The sequence below is a fragment of the Phalaenopsis equestris genome, unplaced genomic scaffold, assembly GCF_001263595.1.
Source record: "Phalaenopsis equestris unplaced genomic scaffold, ASM126359v1 Scaffold000326, whole genome shotgun sequence".
NCBI lineage: Eukaryota > Viridiplantae > Streptophyta > Magnoliopsida > Asparagales > Orchidaceae > Phalaenopsis > Phalaenopsis equestris.
Window position 1 is genome coordinate 500,491 of NW_018164768.1, and position 17,300 is coordinate 517,790.

The 17,300-nt window shown below is 35.7% G+C and overlaps 2 protein-coding genes and 1 long non-coding RNA gene across 4 annotated transcripts; all 3 read left to right on the forward strand.

Annotated features, from left to right (window-relative positions):
- The first annotated feature begins 15 nt into the window (after positions 1-15).
- Positions 16-3,175, forward strand: LOC110025725. The gene is made up of 2 exons (XR_002294147.1): positions 16-128; positions 2,967-3,175. It is a non-coding gene; the product is annotated as an uncharacterized LOC110025725 (long non-coding RNA).
- Positions 3,176-3,287: 112 nt separating this feature from the next.
- Positions 3,288-8,711, forward strand: LOC110025704 (pentatricopeptide repeat-containing protein At5g42310, mitochondrial-like). Its single transcript, XM_020726322.1, has 7 exons — positions 3,288-3,368; positions 4,411-4,468; positions 4,719-5,947; positions 7,219-7,371; positions 7,502-7,573; positions 8,270-8,369; positions 8,457-8,711. Exons 1-7 carry the CDS (start codon positions 3,288-3,290, stop codon positions 8,471-8,473), a joined length of 1,710 nt encoding a protein of 569 aa, XP_020581981.1. The 3' UTR covers positions 8,474-8,711.
- Positions 8,712-15,592: 6,881 nt separating this feature from the next.
- Positions 15,593-16,983, forward strand: LOC110025739. Of its 2 annotated transcripts, none has more exons than XM_020726370.1 (5): positions 15,593-15,836; positions 15,969-16,142; positions 16,215-16,358; positions 16,445-16,604; positions 16,960-16,983. In XM_020726370.1, exons 1-4 carry the CDS (start codon positions 15,779-15,781, stop codon positions 16,579-16,581), a joined length of 513 nt encoding a protein of 170 aa, XP_020582029.1. In that variant the 5' UTR covers positions 15,593-15,778; the 3' UTR covers positions 16,582-16,604; positions 16,960-16,983. The 2 variants fall into 2 exon arrangements, with proteins under 2 accessions (XP_020582029.1, XP_020582028.1); XM_020726369.1 differs by having other exon boundaries at positions 15,593-15,895; positions 16,960-16,979.
- Positions 16,984-17,300: the final 317 nt, after the last annotated feature.

A 17,300-nucleotide genomic window follows, 5' to 3' on the forward strand; every position in this document is an offset into this window, starting at 1 on the left:
CCCGCCCCCCCGCCGCTGATTCGCTTGGTGCAGGTCGGGACCGGGGCCGAATCCTTGCGGATTGGAACTGGATCCTGCCTTGCATCAACTGAATCGGCGGCGGAGAGCGACGATTTGATGATCCTGATGTCGGATTTTTATTCATTTTCCTGATTTTATTTGATGAATGGTTGACTTTCTTGGATCTGTTGAAGTTTGCAGTGATTTATTATGTTTTCTCTCTTTTTTTTTTTGGAGCTTGATTTTTATTCCTGGGAGCTTGATTTTTATTCCTGCTTGCTTGATTTTTATTCCTGCTTTGTCGTCGAGATTTTTCATTTTTGGTAAAAGTAGCGAGCTTTTGATCTACTGATCTTAGTTAACTGTGTTTTTGGTTTGTGCTGATCTGTTTGGTTGGTGTGCTTACTCAGAGAAGTTAGTATCTCTGTAAGTTAATTCATGAGATTGCAGCTTGCTCGATCTTCTTTAAGGCAATTAATGGAGTAATTTTGACGGGGTCACTGCTACTCTTGATGTGTTTTGCGATTAAAAATTCGATTTTTTTGCCTTTTGTTTCATTTTCTGTGGCTGTTAATTTCTGTTTAATTGAGATTGTGTTTTGTAAGGAAGACATGATTTTTTTTGTAGAAAACACTTTGCAGGAAGATTTACATTCATACCATTATATTCCTATGTATTTGCATAACCAACAGCTAAACTTAAATATTTACATATAGGTCACCTTGCCTATGCATGAAAAGATGCATCTCACCATTTGAAAGTTAAACTAGTGGTGTTTCAGATGAACTATATGAAGTTAGGGTCTTTCGTTAAATTTATGTAGATCGCAAAGCTTTCTATGTGAAAACGTGCAGAAAAGAAGTTGCTATGAATGTTTGGATTGTTTATTGTTTCAATAGGTTCTTATATACAAAATTACATAGAAAGAAGAAGGAATTAAATAATTACAATAAGGGAGCAATGTGTAGGCTTGTTTTCTTACTTTCTTTATATGAATCCTTAATAGAGATATGTCGTTATAAGTGATGAATCCATGACCTCTAATTTTCCTTATCTAGCAATCCCTGCACTTTGATGGTCCTTCAACAAAATGGCGTTCAGTTGATATTGTTTTCTATTAAATACATTATGTTTGGTTTAACATTTTCTTACTAAAACAATGTTGGGCCATTTACATACATACCGCACAATTCTTTTATGCTTTCATATCTAACCCCTAAACTTGGATATTTATAAACATACAACTTAAGTTTTTAACATCGCATAAAAAATACCACTATTACTTACATTTTAAAAATGAAATACACATTTTCATGCATAGATTTATGATACCAATGTGTTATAAATTTAAGCATCAAACTTTAGGTTTTAGATATGTAAATACAAACGAATTGTGTGGAACGTATGTAAATTTTCCAACAACGTAATGTTTTCTAGATAGTTTAAAGGTGGTCATGATCTAGAAACTTTTTGTCCTTTTAAGTTTGATTATAAATGTTTTGTTTAGGTTAAGTTTGTAATTGGATTATTATAATTGCAATATGCAATTGCCTCAATCTCTATCACCCCTTTCACTTTAGAAAGTTGGGACTATTTGTACTTCATTTTTAACAAAACCATTTGTTGAACCCAATAAAAAAATAATTGTATATAGGGTTGGGGTAATGCATTTTGTGAATAGCATCATATTGGGTGAGAAAAACACATTATTCTATGTGAGCGTACAGTAGAACTGCGTTTTTGTTCCAACTCTTGTTTTCTTCTATGTGAGTATATTACCGAAGGGGCTTTTTGGTCGCAAGTAGGATTTAACGTTAGTTGGATTTTGTAAATCCTTAAATCCACATTCACTTGGATTTGGTAAATCCATGTTTAGGGGATGTTTGGTTGCAAGTTGGATTTAGTTTAGACAGGATTTAGTAAATTCTATAAATCCTGGTTTATGAAAATTTTTGGTATGTTAATAAGTAAATCCTAATTAATCTGGAGAAACTGTTTGGCAACTTCAGTAGGATTTACTAAAGCTCTCGTATCCCCAATGCTTCAGCTTTTCTAAATCCGGTAAGTCCTACTTCCAGCTGGATTGACTGACTAACTGGTTTAAGGCAAAACGAAGGAAAAATGGGATTTAAGAATCTTTAGAATTTACGCATATTTGTTTTGCCATTTGGCACAATTTAGCTTAAATCATGTATAAATGCTGCTTAAAATCGGCTACCAAACAGCCCCTTAAACCCAAATCCAAGGCTAAATTGGATTTATTAAATCCAAAAAAATTCATAAATCCATGTAACTTCTACATTTTGCTGTTTCGCTAGAACTACACTTGTATATTCTATTGAAACCCATCTACCAAACATTCCCAAATGAAGAATTTTATTAGATGAGAGAACTCTTATTTGGTTGTCATCTTGTTCTTCTTTACTACTCGAGCTTTGGAGTTGTTTGCCTCCATACAAAAATGCGCTCGTGGTTTCTTCTTCACTTCTAAATTTTACTTTTTATATCTATACCATCTAAATATTTCATATCATATCAAAAATACCATTATTTTAACTTTTTAAATGTGAAATACACGTCATGCATATGCAAGGTGATATATATGTAAAAACTGAAGTGTAGTTTTTAAATATGTAAATACCTAGGAATTAGTTGGTATGCATGTAAATCTTTCTTCTTTTGTTCTATTGAGAACACTGTTGAGTGTCACAATGAAAAACTAGGTTTTATGTAAAAATGCTAATTTCAGGTTTTAGAATTGTTTTGATGTGGTTGCTGGGTTAAAGTGGTTGTGTAAATATCAAAAATTAAGCATTAAATATATGAATGAACATGAATTTCGTGGTATTTATGTAATTTTTATATTTTTATATTTTTATATTTTATTTATTTATTTATTTATTTTTGTTTGGGTGCACTGAATCGACCAGGTTATTGCTTGCTCACTTATGTTTATGTGTTCTCAGTTAGAGGGAAGATAATGGAGCCTGTGGAGTAGAAATTATGTTCAACGCATGGAATCTCTTATAATCATAACAATTATGCATTTTACTATGTATTTTTTTTGATGTATCTGTGACCCGCATGATTATTGTAAATATTCATTTTAGATGTAAATTATACTGTCTGTATAAACAAAGTTAGACTTTCATTATTTCCACATTTTGTTATTTTTTATTGGTTATTTGTGGCTAATTTTATGTTTGCATTTATAAATTTATCTATGTTGGCATGAATCTCAAAAAAATTTGAAGGTCTAAGGTGAATGTCCTTAATATTAAGAGGGCATGCCAAAAAATCGGTCAACGAACCAGCTATCCGACCAAAAATTGCAAGCTGAGACTGCCCAAGTCATCAGGGCAGTCAAGGTGCTATCAGCCTGAGAGGCTAATTAAACGACGCACGAAGAATTGTCGTAGCTTGGCACTACAATGAAGTCAAGCTGAAGGAGAGGTTAGCTTCCATGACTGTCATACAGGGATCACTTAGCCATCTCTCTCAAATGCCACAAAAGAGTACAAGTCTCTGCCTGATGACATATTTTATTTTGTCGATAGAAACCTCTTGGTGAAGATCAAGGGTCGATCGTACTATTCTCACTAATACATAAAACTCAGTTGATCAATTCGGGCCTACCGACCCACAGTTAGTGAGTCGAGCATTATGCTCGACAACACTAACATGGACAGCCAACTGACATAATCATCGACACCCTATTCAGTCCAACTGGCCGAGCCAGAGAACAGTATGGCCTCAGGCTCACAAGAGTAATACCTAAAATAACTTGTACAGACTCTACTTAAGTGGTAGTATAAATATAACCTCGTTTGTTATTTCCGCTCGTCTATAATTAGGAGATTATTCTATGGATAAAATGTTACACAACTCTTTATTTATACTCTTTATTGCTCTGCTCTCTTAATTTCTCTACACTCTATTCGATGGTTGTGATTCATAGGATAAATTCGGATTCAATAATTAGAATATATTCTTGATTTATTAGACATATATGCATATAAATATATAGATTCACATATAAATATTAATTAAATAAATAAATATTAGCTTTTTAATCAAAAGAGAACAAACTTCAATCAAATAATATTCTCTTCTCGGATAGCTAGTTTATTTCATGGATTGCTATTTCTTATTTTATAAAAATAGAAATATAAATTTCTCTCTCTCTTTTTCTAATCTCTATAGATATATATATATATTATAGTATGGGGGCAAATTAGTATCTCTTTCTCTCTTTTCTAATCTCTATAGATATATATATATATATATTATAGTATGGGGGCAAATTAGTAAAGTTAATTTTCTGAAACCAATGAACCCGGCCCGGTTCTATCCAAAACTGTGAACCCTGGCTATAGACCGAAGAGTCGACCATAGATCTTATTCAGATAGGCTTCCCCCGTCGACCGAGGAGACTACGAGCTGCCGCATCGTCTGTGGGTTCTCACAGGTCTCAATTCTCTCTCTCTCTTCATTTGCTCTTTATCTTCTCCCCTTTCGCTTCAATCTGGCCGACGTCTCACTCTTCCTCTGTGTTAGTGCTTATGAGTTAGATGGCGACTAGGCTTGCTAATTATTCATATCAAACACATAATTTTTTCAAACAGTACAAATTCTTCCAACCAAACAGCCCCTAAATTTTCCTAAAAAATAGTATTGTTGCTTTTGAAATAAGATGGGTTGATTATGCCTGTTAGCAGATTATAAGTTCCCCAAAAACGGACACCGGTTGAGTTCAAATGAAAGCGAATGGGTACCAAACTCTTCTCTTTCTTTCCCTCCCAAATCACTCCCGCCCCTGCATCTCTCTCTCCTTCCCAGGTCTATCTCCAGTAGCTTCTTTTCACCGTTTTCAATCCGATGCAAAATTTCAAAAGCAGCCCGCGGGAAACCGGGATCGATCTCAAAATCAAAATTCGAAGAAGAAAAAAAGGAACTTTCTTGGGAATTATACAACGGTTTGATCCAAGCTCACTGCACCAGTGGCTCCATTGACGAATCCATCGCTCTACTTGGCCAGATGGAGGCACAGGGAATGCACCCTAGCATTCTGTCATATTGCTGCATGATTGATGCTCTTGGCAGCCATGGCAGAACCCTGGAAGCCGAGGCAATTTTTCAAGAAATGAGGTGGCTTGGCCTCCGTCCTAGCCAGAGAGACTACAACTTTCTTCTTAAAGGGTTCTTGCGTAAGGGACAGCTGTTTCTCTCTGATAAGTTGCTGGTGAAGATGAATGAAGAGGGGATCGAGAGGAACAGAGAGACTTACATTCTCCTCCTTGACGCCTATGTCCATGGTGGCAGGTTAGAGGACACTTGGTGGGTTCTCGGAGAGATGAAGCAGAGAAAAATCAGATTGAATTCCTCTGTTTATAGCAAAATGGTGAGGATATATAGGGATAATGGCATGTACAAGAAGGCGATCAGTCTTCTCATGGAGATGCAACAGAAGGGGATTGCCCCAGATAGAAGGTTTTACAATGGTTTAATAGATACATTTGGAAAATACGGCGAGATTGATGAAGCTCTCAAGGTGTTTGATAAAATGCTTAGCCAAGGTTTCAAGCCTGATATCATGACTTGGAACTCATTGATTCGGTGGCACTGCAAGGTTGGGGATCTGAAACGAGCGCTTGCTTTCTTCTCAGAGATGCAAGAAGAAGGACTATATCCAGACCCCAAGATTTTTCTAAACATTATTAGTAGATTAGGAGAGGAAGGGAAGTGGGATGAGATAAGAAATATATTTGAGAGCATGAAGTGTAGAGGTTTTGGTAAGAGTGGAATTATTTATGCAATTATTGTTGACATATATGGACAGTATGGGAATTTCCAAGATGCTGGGAAGTGTGTGTCTACTCTTAAGGAAGAAGGCTTGAAGCTCTCAGCTAATGTTTTTTGTGTGCTAGCAAATGTCTATGCTCAACAGGTATAGTTTGTACTTGAAATGATGACTTTTTTTCATAGTTCAATATATCAATGCTTGTTATCATTCACCATTTCAATGGTTGTTTCTATAATTTAAACTTTCCTCTGATATGATTCAACCGCAAAATTGGCATGTTTTTCTAGAAAAATTAGGGCAAACGTACTATTTCTTCAATAAATCTAACAACTCTACAAGAAAATAAAGGTAAACACCTACAGTTCGAGAGGTAGGTAACCTCCCAATTCCTACAATTCGAGAGGTAGGAAATCTCTCCTAAAGCCTAGACCTAAAGACTCACAACTCAATCTCATGCATAAACTAACCCTAGACATAACAAGCCTATTTATGCCTAACAATAATAGTAATAAAAGATTAAATTTCTCTTGGGCATACAAAAGACGAATTTGCCCTTATGCTAGGCGCTTTCGTAACATCTTCAATTTTTACGTCAATTCCCTTCTAAAATTTATGATCTTTGATAGGGGCATTTACATACACGGCACACAATTCCTATGTATTTACATATCTCACACCAAAACTTTCATATCTACACACATAGCACTCAAATCCTTAGTATCACACCAAAAATAGCACTATTAATACTTTTTAAAAGTCAAATACACCTTTTCATATATAAATATAAAACAACAAAGGACTATGTATGTAAATATAAAATTTTAGGTGTATGGCATGCATATACATACGAATTGTGTGCTTTGTGTGTAAATTTCCCTTTTGTTAAACATGGTGACCAGAATTCAGTTTGACCCGTCCATAATGCTTGTGGTATGACAATTTTGGTGAATGGTGAGAGGGCAAATATAAGTCATTCACATGTGTGTGTGTGTGTGTTTGTGTGTGTGTGTGCCACGTACCCCGGCCTATTGGTTGGCATCTATGGTATAAGACTCCTCGCGTACCTCGGCCTATTGGTTGGCATCTATGGTATAAGACTCCTTAGGTCGGTGGTTTGAATCCCCTTCGGCACAGTTGGCCTTCATGAGGTGCTACTCGAATTATTAGGCACATTAGGGGTGGTTGGAGGCTCCTATAATAGTCTCTAGCCATTCATATATATATATATGATATTTTCACTAGGGATTAACACGTTAAGATAATCGACCACTAAAGCCTTAATATTCCACTTTACATTTTTCCTCTCCTCTGACTTATGATTTTTTATGGTTAGGATTTTCACGTAAATTTTTGTGTTATTCTCGTTGCATCTTTTACCGTTCATCAGATCAATTTTATAACACTCTTCTCCATAGGGTTCATGTGAACAAACTCTGAAAGTTCTGAGTTTGATGGAAGAGGAAGGAATTGAGCCAAATCTTATAATGCTGAACTTACTGATAAATGCATTTGGTATTGCTGGCAGATACATGGAAGCTGTTGCTGTGTTTGAGCAGATTAAGGAAGCTGTATGTATTTTTTTTATTTCTTATAATAAATGAATGAAAAGTTGCATTCACTTCAATAATTTTTGCATTTGTGCCTCTTTTCTCTTTTTTTTTTTTTTCATTAATATAATAATGATTGTTTCTTCTCAAGGGCATCAGCCCAGATGTCATATCCTACACAACACTCATGAAGGCTTTCATCAGAGCTAAGAAGTATGAACAGGTCAGTATTTCAGAACTTGTTTAGAATCAAATTTTAGTTTTTATTTTTGTTTTTTTTAACATATTTGTTTATATATATATATATATATAAAATAATATAATAGAAAGAAACCCACACTGACTCATGACTAAGTCATCATGGCGCATTTTCTTTGTATGGCATAAATTATGATCCACCATTAAAAAAAAAAATTTACTCTGCTAGCATAGGCAGTTCCTTAGCATTGGGGGCACTTGCTGTACAAATCAAAAATATTAAAGAATAATGAATAAACCAGACATAAAATTAATATTAAAAACTCAAAGAAATCGGTAAACACGAAACACATATGCAAGACTTTATGAGATTTCAAAATGAGGTCTCAACAGATGAATCCAATTATTGTATGAGCAGTTAGTATTTTGCCAACTTGAATTAGTGTAATTTAGAATGGAGTTTAAGATAATGAAGCTTTATCATAGTAGCGACCCAACTCATAATACATTCTAGATTCATGATAGCCAGTTGATGAACTCACACACTTCGGCTTAACACAACCGCATGAGTCGGATACCACGAACCTTATGCTGTTTGGTGTGGCTTCGCTGTGCAAATGGCATGCTGCAACATGCATAAGGAGGCCACACAATAGCAGCCGAGTTGGCTTAACTATCTCTCTTGTTTCATCCTTAACTTATGAGCTGTTGTAACATTCAGGTTCCAATAATATATAGACAAATGGAGTTTGCTGGATGCACTCCTGATAGAAAGGCCAGGGAGATCCTACAGAATGCTTTAATTACACTTGAACAACGAGGTGTTTAAGTAGCTGCAAATTTGTTTTTCTGAAAGTTTGTTTTTGACATGTTTCATCATATGTTGCTAAAGTGTGCTTTCTTTACAGGTCGCTTAGTTAATTAAACTAAAGATAATGGGGCTATTTGAAAAATTCACTGATACTGTCATTCTTCCTGGAGGAAATTTTCACCAGGTGATGATATTTTCTCCTTTCTCTTGATAGCATTGGACGGCATTGAAATTTCAATTCTTTATCTTTAGCTGTCTCCTTCTTCAATGAATATTAACCCTTCTTTTTTCCTTTTGCCTTTTTCTTTCACGTTCGGTTGAAAAATTATGTTATATGCATCAAGAAGGCAGCATTGTAAGCAAATATTTTTTATTTTACCAATGTCTGTAATGCAAGTGATTTTATCTTTAATGACTTCAAACTCAAGTAGGATTGAATAAATTCTGTAAATGTAAATGTAGTAAATATTGAAAAGATTAAATTTAAAATTTGTTTGAAATGATATTGTTGAGTCCTTTTTAGTAAGTAGCGTCCTATATTGTTTGTGAGTACATACAACCTGGTGAAATACTTTGCCTCGTGAAAGAAGTGTTAGGGGGAGATAGATGGATGATATCCCTTTGGGGCCCTAAGAAATATATTAATTTTTTATCCCCGACAAACCGGAGGAAGACAATTCCTCTGAGGTTCCTTGAGTTATAGTATTCTACTGAGAGAGGGAGCCTGAGAGAAAACTAAAGATCCAGGGCCTTTTTGGAGGAGTAGAAATAGATCCTTTTCTCTCTCTTTTGATCTCCCTTTTTATATATAAGAGAGAAAGACTAAATTAACCTAAATAGTATATTCAATATTGCACCGTTCCCTCTTTCCTTGTCTTGGGGTAAAGTCAATGGCGTAGATGTCAGATACTATCGAACAATGTCAGATATTGTCAGTACAATGGGTTTCCTCGAGATTTGGTCAAAATTACTAAATCCCGTGTAGGGCGGCGTCTTTAATGAGTTATTGACGGATGTCTTTGTTAGTCACGACAGCTTCCTCGAATTGTCACACTTTGAAGGTAGGCTAGGTTATCTTCTTCGGGAAAATAAAGTTGATCGGCTAAGTCACTTCGCCGAGTGGGTTCGTTTCAGCCGCTTCAACAAGTGAGCTTGATTCAACTACTTCGGCAGATGGGCTCGATGCTTTGAGAAAATTTCAACAAAAATCGTATAAGCGAATTTCTTCTATACTTGTTTTTTAGTATACAAATATTTACTAATTTTTTGTCAAATCTCAATGTACTGTATGGCTATTTGTTTCATGATTCAGGATTTGTGAGAGGAAGTGATCCTTAAATCAGTTAAATCCCGAGAATGGTGGCAACACTTTTTCTGAAACCAATTCTGTCTGTTAGGAATGTAGAAGGAGAACGGAAGCAGCATTAATATAGTTATATTGAAATCAGAGAGGAGCTAACGGTGGCTCTCACATTTTAGTATTTGATAAAAAAATTATATATGTATGTGTAATATGAAAATTATATTCTTAGGATATGATTTTAGTGAACTGATGCACCAAATGGTCAATAAGAACTCCTAAATCTAGATCCTAGGTTCTAAGAGTAGGAGACTTAAGACGTCACTAAAAATGAGGTCAACAAATGGACCCCCAATTGCACAGTGAGGTCTCCTCGTGATTCAGATTTTATAAGCCTGATTTTAATTTGCATGTTTATCTGTAGATACATAGGCTCTTCAACTTGCATCTCCTTTGTAAATATTAAAGCGAAGAATTTTCTTTCACTGAGGTGTATGAGTAACATTTTTGCAATGTTTTCTCCTCGTTTAATCAAATATTCTTCCATGTTTTTACTGCTTGGCTTTATATTTCGTAAATATGTGTGTTTACTGCTAGTATGATACGCCTCGGCACCAAAATCGGCGAACAAACCATGAAAAAATTACAATAGATAAGTGGAAAGACACAAATAAGCGTTGCTCTTACTACAATCAAAGGAAACACAAGCAGGATACAAAAGATGATCTCCCACACCCTAGACGTTGTTGTGAACAACACAAAAGAAAAAAACACAGCAGCCACCAAAATAATGCATGAAAGAAACAAATCTCAGGTTTCCCCCTTGATAAATTCCTCATACAGCATTTGAAAAGTTTTCTTCTAAACTTTCCCTCCAACTCCCCTCAATTTCTCCTCCTTGAATATGTGATTATAGCTCTAGTGGGCCCCACATGCTCCTTTCCTTCCTCTTCCATATCCAGGGATCACTCGATTGTTTGCTGCAAAGAAGATCAACCCGTATGTGGAGGGGACGGGCCGGTTGGGAGGTGTTCAACCGATCTCTTCTGGACCATTCCCTCCTATTGCTCAACAATACTCTCCTCCCAAAGAAGTATCTTGTGGATCACCTTGTAAAGCTCCCATGTTACTTCATAATATGGCAATCATTTCCACTTAACCAAGACCTCTTTTGCTCCCCCTACTTCTCGGAGAACTCCTTCGGTCTTTAGCAGCTCCAAAATCTCCTCGAAGTCTTCCATCAACGTCAGCGGTAGTGTAGACAAAGATGTACGATCTCCAATCACACGTCTCAGCTGTGATACATGAAAGACCGAGTATAGTGTGAATGATGGTGGTAACTTGAAACTGTAGGCCACTGGCCAATGTTTTCTGTCGGTAGGGCTTCAACTACAAGTAGACCATGTCCCTTGGTTCGAATTGCACCTCTCTTTTGTGTCCATCCGCTTTCCTTTTCATTATTTGTTGAGCTCTCATAAGATGCCCCTTGAGCTCTGCTAGTATTTTGTCCCTCTCGTCCAAGTACCAATCAACGATGGATATCGGTGTAGTGCTATGTTCATAATGTATCAGGTGATGTGAATTTCGTCCGTACAATATCTTAAAAGTGGTTGTTTGTGTTGTTGTGCGGTTCGAAGTATTGTACTAATATTCAATCCATGCAATACACTTAGCTTATCAGATACAAAGCAACGCAGATATGTCTCCACGCTTCTGTTCACCACATTCGTCTGTCCATCGGTCTGATGATGATATGCAATGTTTCTTTTAAGAATTGTCCCTTGCAACCTGAATAATTATTTCCATGTCGCTATCCGATACAATCGATTCCGGCACCCCATGCAAACTGACTACGTCCCAGACAAATACCGCCGCAACTGAGACAGTAGTGTAGGGATATCATAATGGAATGAAATGTGCCTATTTAAACGATCCACGACCACCATAATCACTGTGAACCCTTCTGACTTTGGCAACCCCTAAAAAATCTACCATCACTTCCTCCCAAACCTTCTCTAATAATGTTAATGGTTGTAGAAACCCATAGGTGTCGTGGTCAAGTACTTTTGTCGTTGGCACAAATCACATTTTGCCACAATGTCCTCTACTTCTCTGTGCATCCCTACCCAATAAAGCTCTGCCTCCAGACGACTGTAGGTCTTCCCTCCGATCGTACTACCATGAAACACTTGTAATAATATGAGAATATACTCAGAAGACTTGGGTAGCACGAATCACCCTTGGTAGGAGAGTTGTTGTCCCCTCAATGTATATCCTGGATTATTGTTCGCTCTTTTGTCTCAAAACCTCTCAATCTAATACTAAGGGTATCGATAGGACTGTCTATTGGGGTCCTCCAACTTTCTCGACGGTGCGTCAACAGACTTGTTTTCCAATCTTGGCCGATGTCAAATCTCGAAATCATACCCGAATAGCTTGGATGGTCATCTTTGATGTTCTTCAATCACCATCTGTTGCTATAGAAATACTTTAAACACATTTGATTTGTCGTGATAAAAAAATGTCATTCCAACAGGTAGGGTCTCCACTTCTGAATGACCAAGACAATCACCATCAATTTTCGTTCATATACTGGCTTCTACCTCGCTCTAGCTGTAAGAACCTGGTTGAAGTAAGCAATCGGTTGTTGATCATGCATGAGCACTGCTCCAAATTCATATCACGATGCATGTGTGTCTAGGGACAGAGATAGTATGGCTTAGGCGCCTACTTCAAGATTTTCAAACTCCTCTACGCACCCCTACTACTCTATATTGTGACAATACTTCACCTATTGCTCTCGCTAATAATCTCGTCTTCCATGCTAGAACCAAACATATCAAAATTGGCCGTCACCACTTTAGAGAATGCATCAAAAACAACTATATTAATGTTTATCATGTTAACGCTCTTGATCAATTGGTATATTTTTTTTACGAAATCTCTTCCCAATTCCATGTTCAAGTTACTTCGCACCAAATTGACAATCTTCAACAAAGTTCATCATCAATATGAAGGGGGATGTTAAGTCTGTGTCTAGTATAGGTTTTAGTTCTCTCTGGTTTTGTTGTATATGGCTCCCGGTTCAGTTAGTGTTCCGGTTCAGTGTTGTTCGGTTCTTTTATTTTAAGTAGCAACCCACTTCTATTTATATGTCAGTGTTCTCTCTCGTTCATGTATCTCTAGCTTTCAATATATCTAATAATATTTTCCGCTCTGTCGCTCATCAAAATTGTCATGTTATTGTAACAAAATTATAATATAGAGAGACAAGCTATAAACACATAATTCTAAGTTTTAAAAATATCTTAAGAGATATTGGCAATAAATATATGAAATAAAAATACAGACAATATAAATGCAATATATTGCTTTGAATAATTGTCTCCCTCCATTAAAATCATTCACCAAACAATTCTCCTTATTTTTCATAGAGTTATTATAAAAGTATTTGGAAGGTTTATTGTGAAAGGAAAAAGGCCACTGTCATAAATAAGATATTGCAAGAAGACATCTATTTTCTTTATATATATATATATCAAATAAAAATATTACTATTTTAAATTTTAAAAAGTGAAATACACCTTGCATAGGTAAAATGATAAATATACATAAATTGAAGGTAGGTGTTGGGTGTTAGATATATAAATACATAAAAATTGGGGGGTGTGCATGTAAATATTTTCTAAATATGAAAGTTTGAGGAGTCCATATACTTAGAAATTGATGTAGAGTGATCCATTTGATACGATGGTGTTTAATAAGCTTTTAAGTAGTTTAGTGATGTTGAACTCAAGTGATCTTAGGCTCTTTGAATTTTTTTGGGTCGAGATGCTCGATTTGATTATAAACATGCTAACTAACTATGCCTTAGAGAAAATGCATAGGAAAATTTACATATATACCCCACATTTTACAAATTGACATATCTAACACCTAAAGTTTGATATTTATATTTATAATGTTTTGGTATTAAAAATTTACTGATGAGTAAGTGATCTTAGACTCTTTGAATTTTTTTGGTCTAGATGCTCGAATTATAAACATGCTAACCATATACCCCTAAAGTTTGATATTTACATATATACCCCACAAGTTTTACAATTTGACATATCTAACGCCTAAAGTTTGATATTTATATTTATAATATTTTGGTATTAAAAATTTAGTGATAAGAAGATGTATTTTAAAAAAATAAGTGGTATTTTTATGTGCTGACAAAGCTTTGAGTGTTATGTATATAAATATAAATTTTTAGGGGTTAAATGTCTAAATAAGTGAATTGAGTGGTGTATGTAGATGCCCAATTTTGTAATATGATGGCGAAACACATAATTATTGCATACATATTTTATATTTTATTTTTTTTATTAGGCCATCAATTGAATCTTTCAAGCTTGAATCATAAGCCCATCTCCATTTGTATTCTACTATTTTGATATTTGTTATTTTAATATTTGTTGAACTTAAAAGTTAAAATTTTTTTCCAAAATTATATGTAAAGTTTAAATCAATTTTTTTTTTAGAATCAATTCTCTTTGGAGAAAATATTTAGCCCAGACACTTCACGTTCGTACAGCCAACCACCGCACGTCCGACAGCTGATGTGGCGGGCTGTGATTAGCTGTCTGGATCGTGTCGACGGAATATTTTTTCGTCTCCACCTTGTAACTTGTAAGACTTCCTTGAACTTTTGGTCGAAGCGGCAGATTGGACATTATATTTTTATTTTCTTCAAGACTCAAAATAAATGTTCACATTTTAAGTTAATATAACTATAAATAAAAATTTATTCTTGTAAAAACTTTAGTTGGGTTTCACCAAGATCGTCGGCCATTTAAAATTTTTTTAATGTTCTATTTTCACATTGTAGGTAAAAAAATGTGTTGGTGCAGGCCTCATGGGAATCTAATGGTTTTGTTTTGTCTAATGGTCCAAAACGAGAAAACATAATGAAGGAAGGCCTCCAGAAAGGAGATTGCAAGGCCCATGAAGTCATTTGAGTCAAAAATTGACATGAGGATGACAGAGCGGTATCAACCAAGTAACTCACCTGGAAACTCACAAAGAGGATGTCTCATCTTTAACCAGGAAAAATCGACTCAATACGAAAGCCTATCATGCAAAAGGCAAAAAGAAAGTTTAGCATACTTAATTAATTTCGAAAGCTGCATATGATCAAAAAATGAGGCCAATAATTACCATTTCATGAGAGATCATATTAGACTTAAAGAAATTCAACTCCAACATCTAATGACAAAGGGCCAGATAGTCGACATTTTTGCAAAACACTTATTGATTGCTAGACACCAAAAACTTGCACTCAAGCCAGTGATCACTCGCGTAAATCCTCAACTTAAAGAGGGGCAAAGAGGAAGTTTAGCATACTTACCTTCTTTTACCTCTTAGATTTCTCCTCTTCTTTTCTTCGTGCATAGCATCTGCTCATAAGTGTAGCATAATGTTCTTCTATATTTGTTATGCAAGGGTTAAAATAATGTGGATGAGAATTTTAAAAAAATGTAAACTTAAATTAAAAAAAAATAACATTTTAAATAATTATTTACACACTTAAGTGGAAATTCATTTAGGGTCTATTTGGAGCAGCTGCAACTTATTGAATAATATGTTGATAAGCTGATTAAAATAATCTGTTTGTTGATAAGTTAGGTACGGTGGCTATTAAACATTTTTATTTTTTTAGAAAAGTCAGACCGTTGTTGTTTTCAACGTTTTGAAAATTCTAAGCAGTCAAAACACAGTTTACTTGAACGGGTCTAATGCATTTTTAAAAAGTGCACCAAATAAACTGTTCCAAAGGGACACTTAATATAAAGATTTTCATAAACCCACCGTAGGGTAAATATGTAAATTTTGACTTCTTGTATAAATAAATATAAACTTTAATTGTACTACATATAAATAAATGCTTTTGTTTACTACTTTTCGTGACACGTTGAGACGACCCTTTCGCGCATACTTCCCTTCCGTACTCAGCTCCTCAACGCTTCTCCCCTGCTTCAACTTTCTCTCGACATAGTTTTCTCCTCCGTCCTCTCACAGAAACCCTAATCTCCCTTCCCACTCCAGGCGTGAGAAGGGAGAGAGTATGGCTGGGGATGGAGGAGTGCACCCGGATTGCCCTAACGCTTCGAATCCCTTCCACATCTGCGCTGAGTATTGCTCCCACGGACCTTTTCCTCGATCCAATATTCAAGCCACTAGAGAGATATTAGGTTCATCTATACTCTTATCTTTCTTTATGTTGATCACCAGCTCTAATTTCTGTTCTTCTTGAAATCGGTGCAGTTCTTAATGGTGTCGGCAGCAAGGAGAACGGCTACGGCGAGAAGGTGGAAGGAGGAAGAAGAAGAAGCGTCGATCCGTTGTGTGTGAACGCATCCAATCCGTTCCACCAATGTTCCGATTATTGTGTTCAAAGAAATCACGATGGGAAATCGCCATTAAAAGGAACTAAGTTTGGTAAATCCCATTTAATTCCTTCCGAAGTTTAAAGTCGCGGAACTTTTTTTAATTGCTGTTTTTGGTTTAAAGGCGGAAAAAAGGAAAAGGTGGTGGTTATGGATAATAGAAAGGTGAATCTGAGCTGCCCGAATGCCTCCAATCCTTTCCATCAGTGTGCTGAATACTGCTCTAAGAGAAGTGTTGGTGCAGGTCAGCATAAACGGGGCAGTTCAGGTTTGTTTTTTATTTTCCTGCTGTTTTCTTACTAATTTTTAAATTATAATATGGATGCTTATGGTTTCCTGCTGTTTTGGATTCAGGAGGGTCAACTAGCAAAGGAGGTTTGACCGTTGCGCAGAGAAAGGATGTGAATCCATCCTGTGTGAATGCTTCAAATCCCTTCCATAAATGCACCGAACACTGCTCCCAGACTCGGAAAACTAATGGAGTCTCGTAGCTGAATTCAGGAGCATTAATTAGGTATTGTTCTTTGCTGATATGTTCTTCTCTGGCTGTTTCAAACTTGGTTTTTTAAGATTTTTGCTTCAGTGCATTAGCTCTCTACATGTTTTATATTGCTTAATCTCTGACAGTAGTCAGGCTACTCTAAAAGTTGATTCAGGTTAACTTATTTTAAGAAAGTTTTGAGAAAATTATATTTTTTTGTTATCTTTGACCATTACATTAGAAAAAAAAATGGTGGGAAGATAAAAAATTTGTTCCTGTTTTTTTATTATTATTATGATCCAACCTCTACCTGCATTACTGGTACTACCATTGCTAAGTTAAACTATGAGGTTCGGTTTTACCTGATCGGCTTTTTATTTATAATCAGTACTGGTATTAAAGGTTCTTGCTTTAGGCGGGGAACTCTTGAATGAGGAGTGGTCCTAAAAGGTTTGTTCATGGAGCCAGTTAATGTAATAGCAGAAGGAATATTGATTGCGTGTGGCGCTAGGCTTTCCTGTTCAATAGTGGGGTCGTACTCGTAGCACTTGATCCGCCGGGTTGTAGAAATAAATAGATTTGAAAGGGAACTTGCGTTTCAAATGCACCTTTTTGTTTTTTGGATGATTATTGTATTTACATATTAACACCTAAACTTCAATTTTTACATATATATGACAACTTCTACATGAAAAGGTGTTTTTTTTTAATTTCAAGAAAAGGTTTATT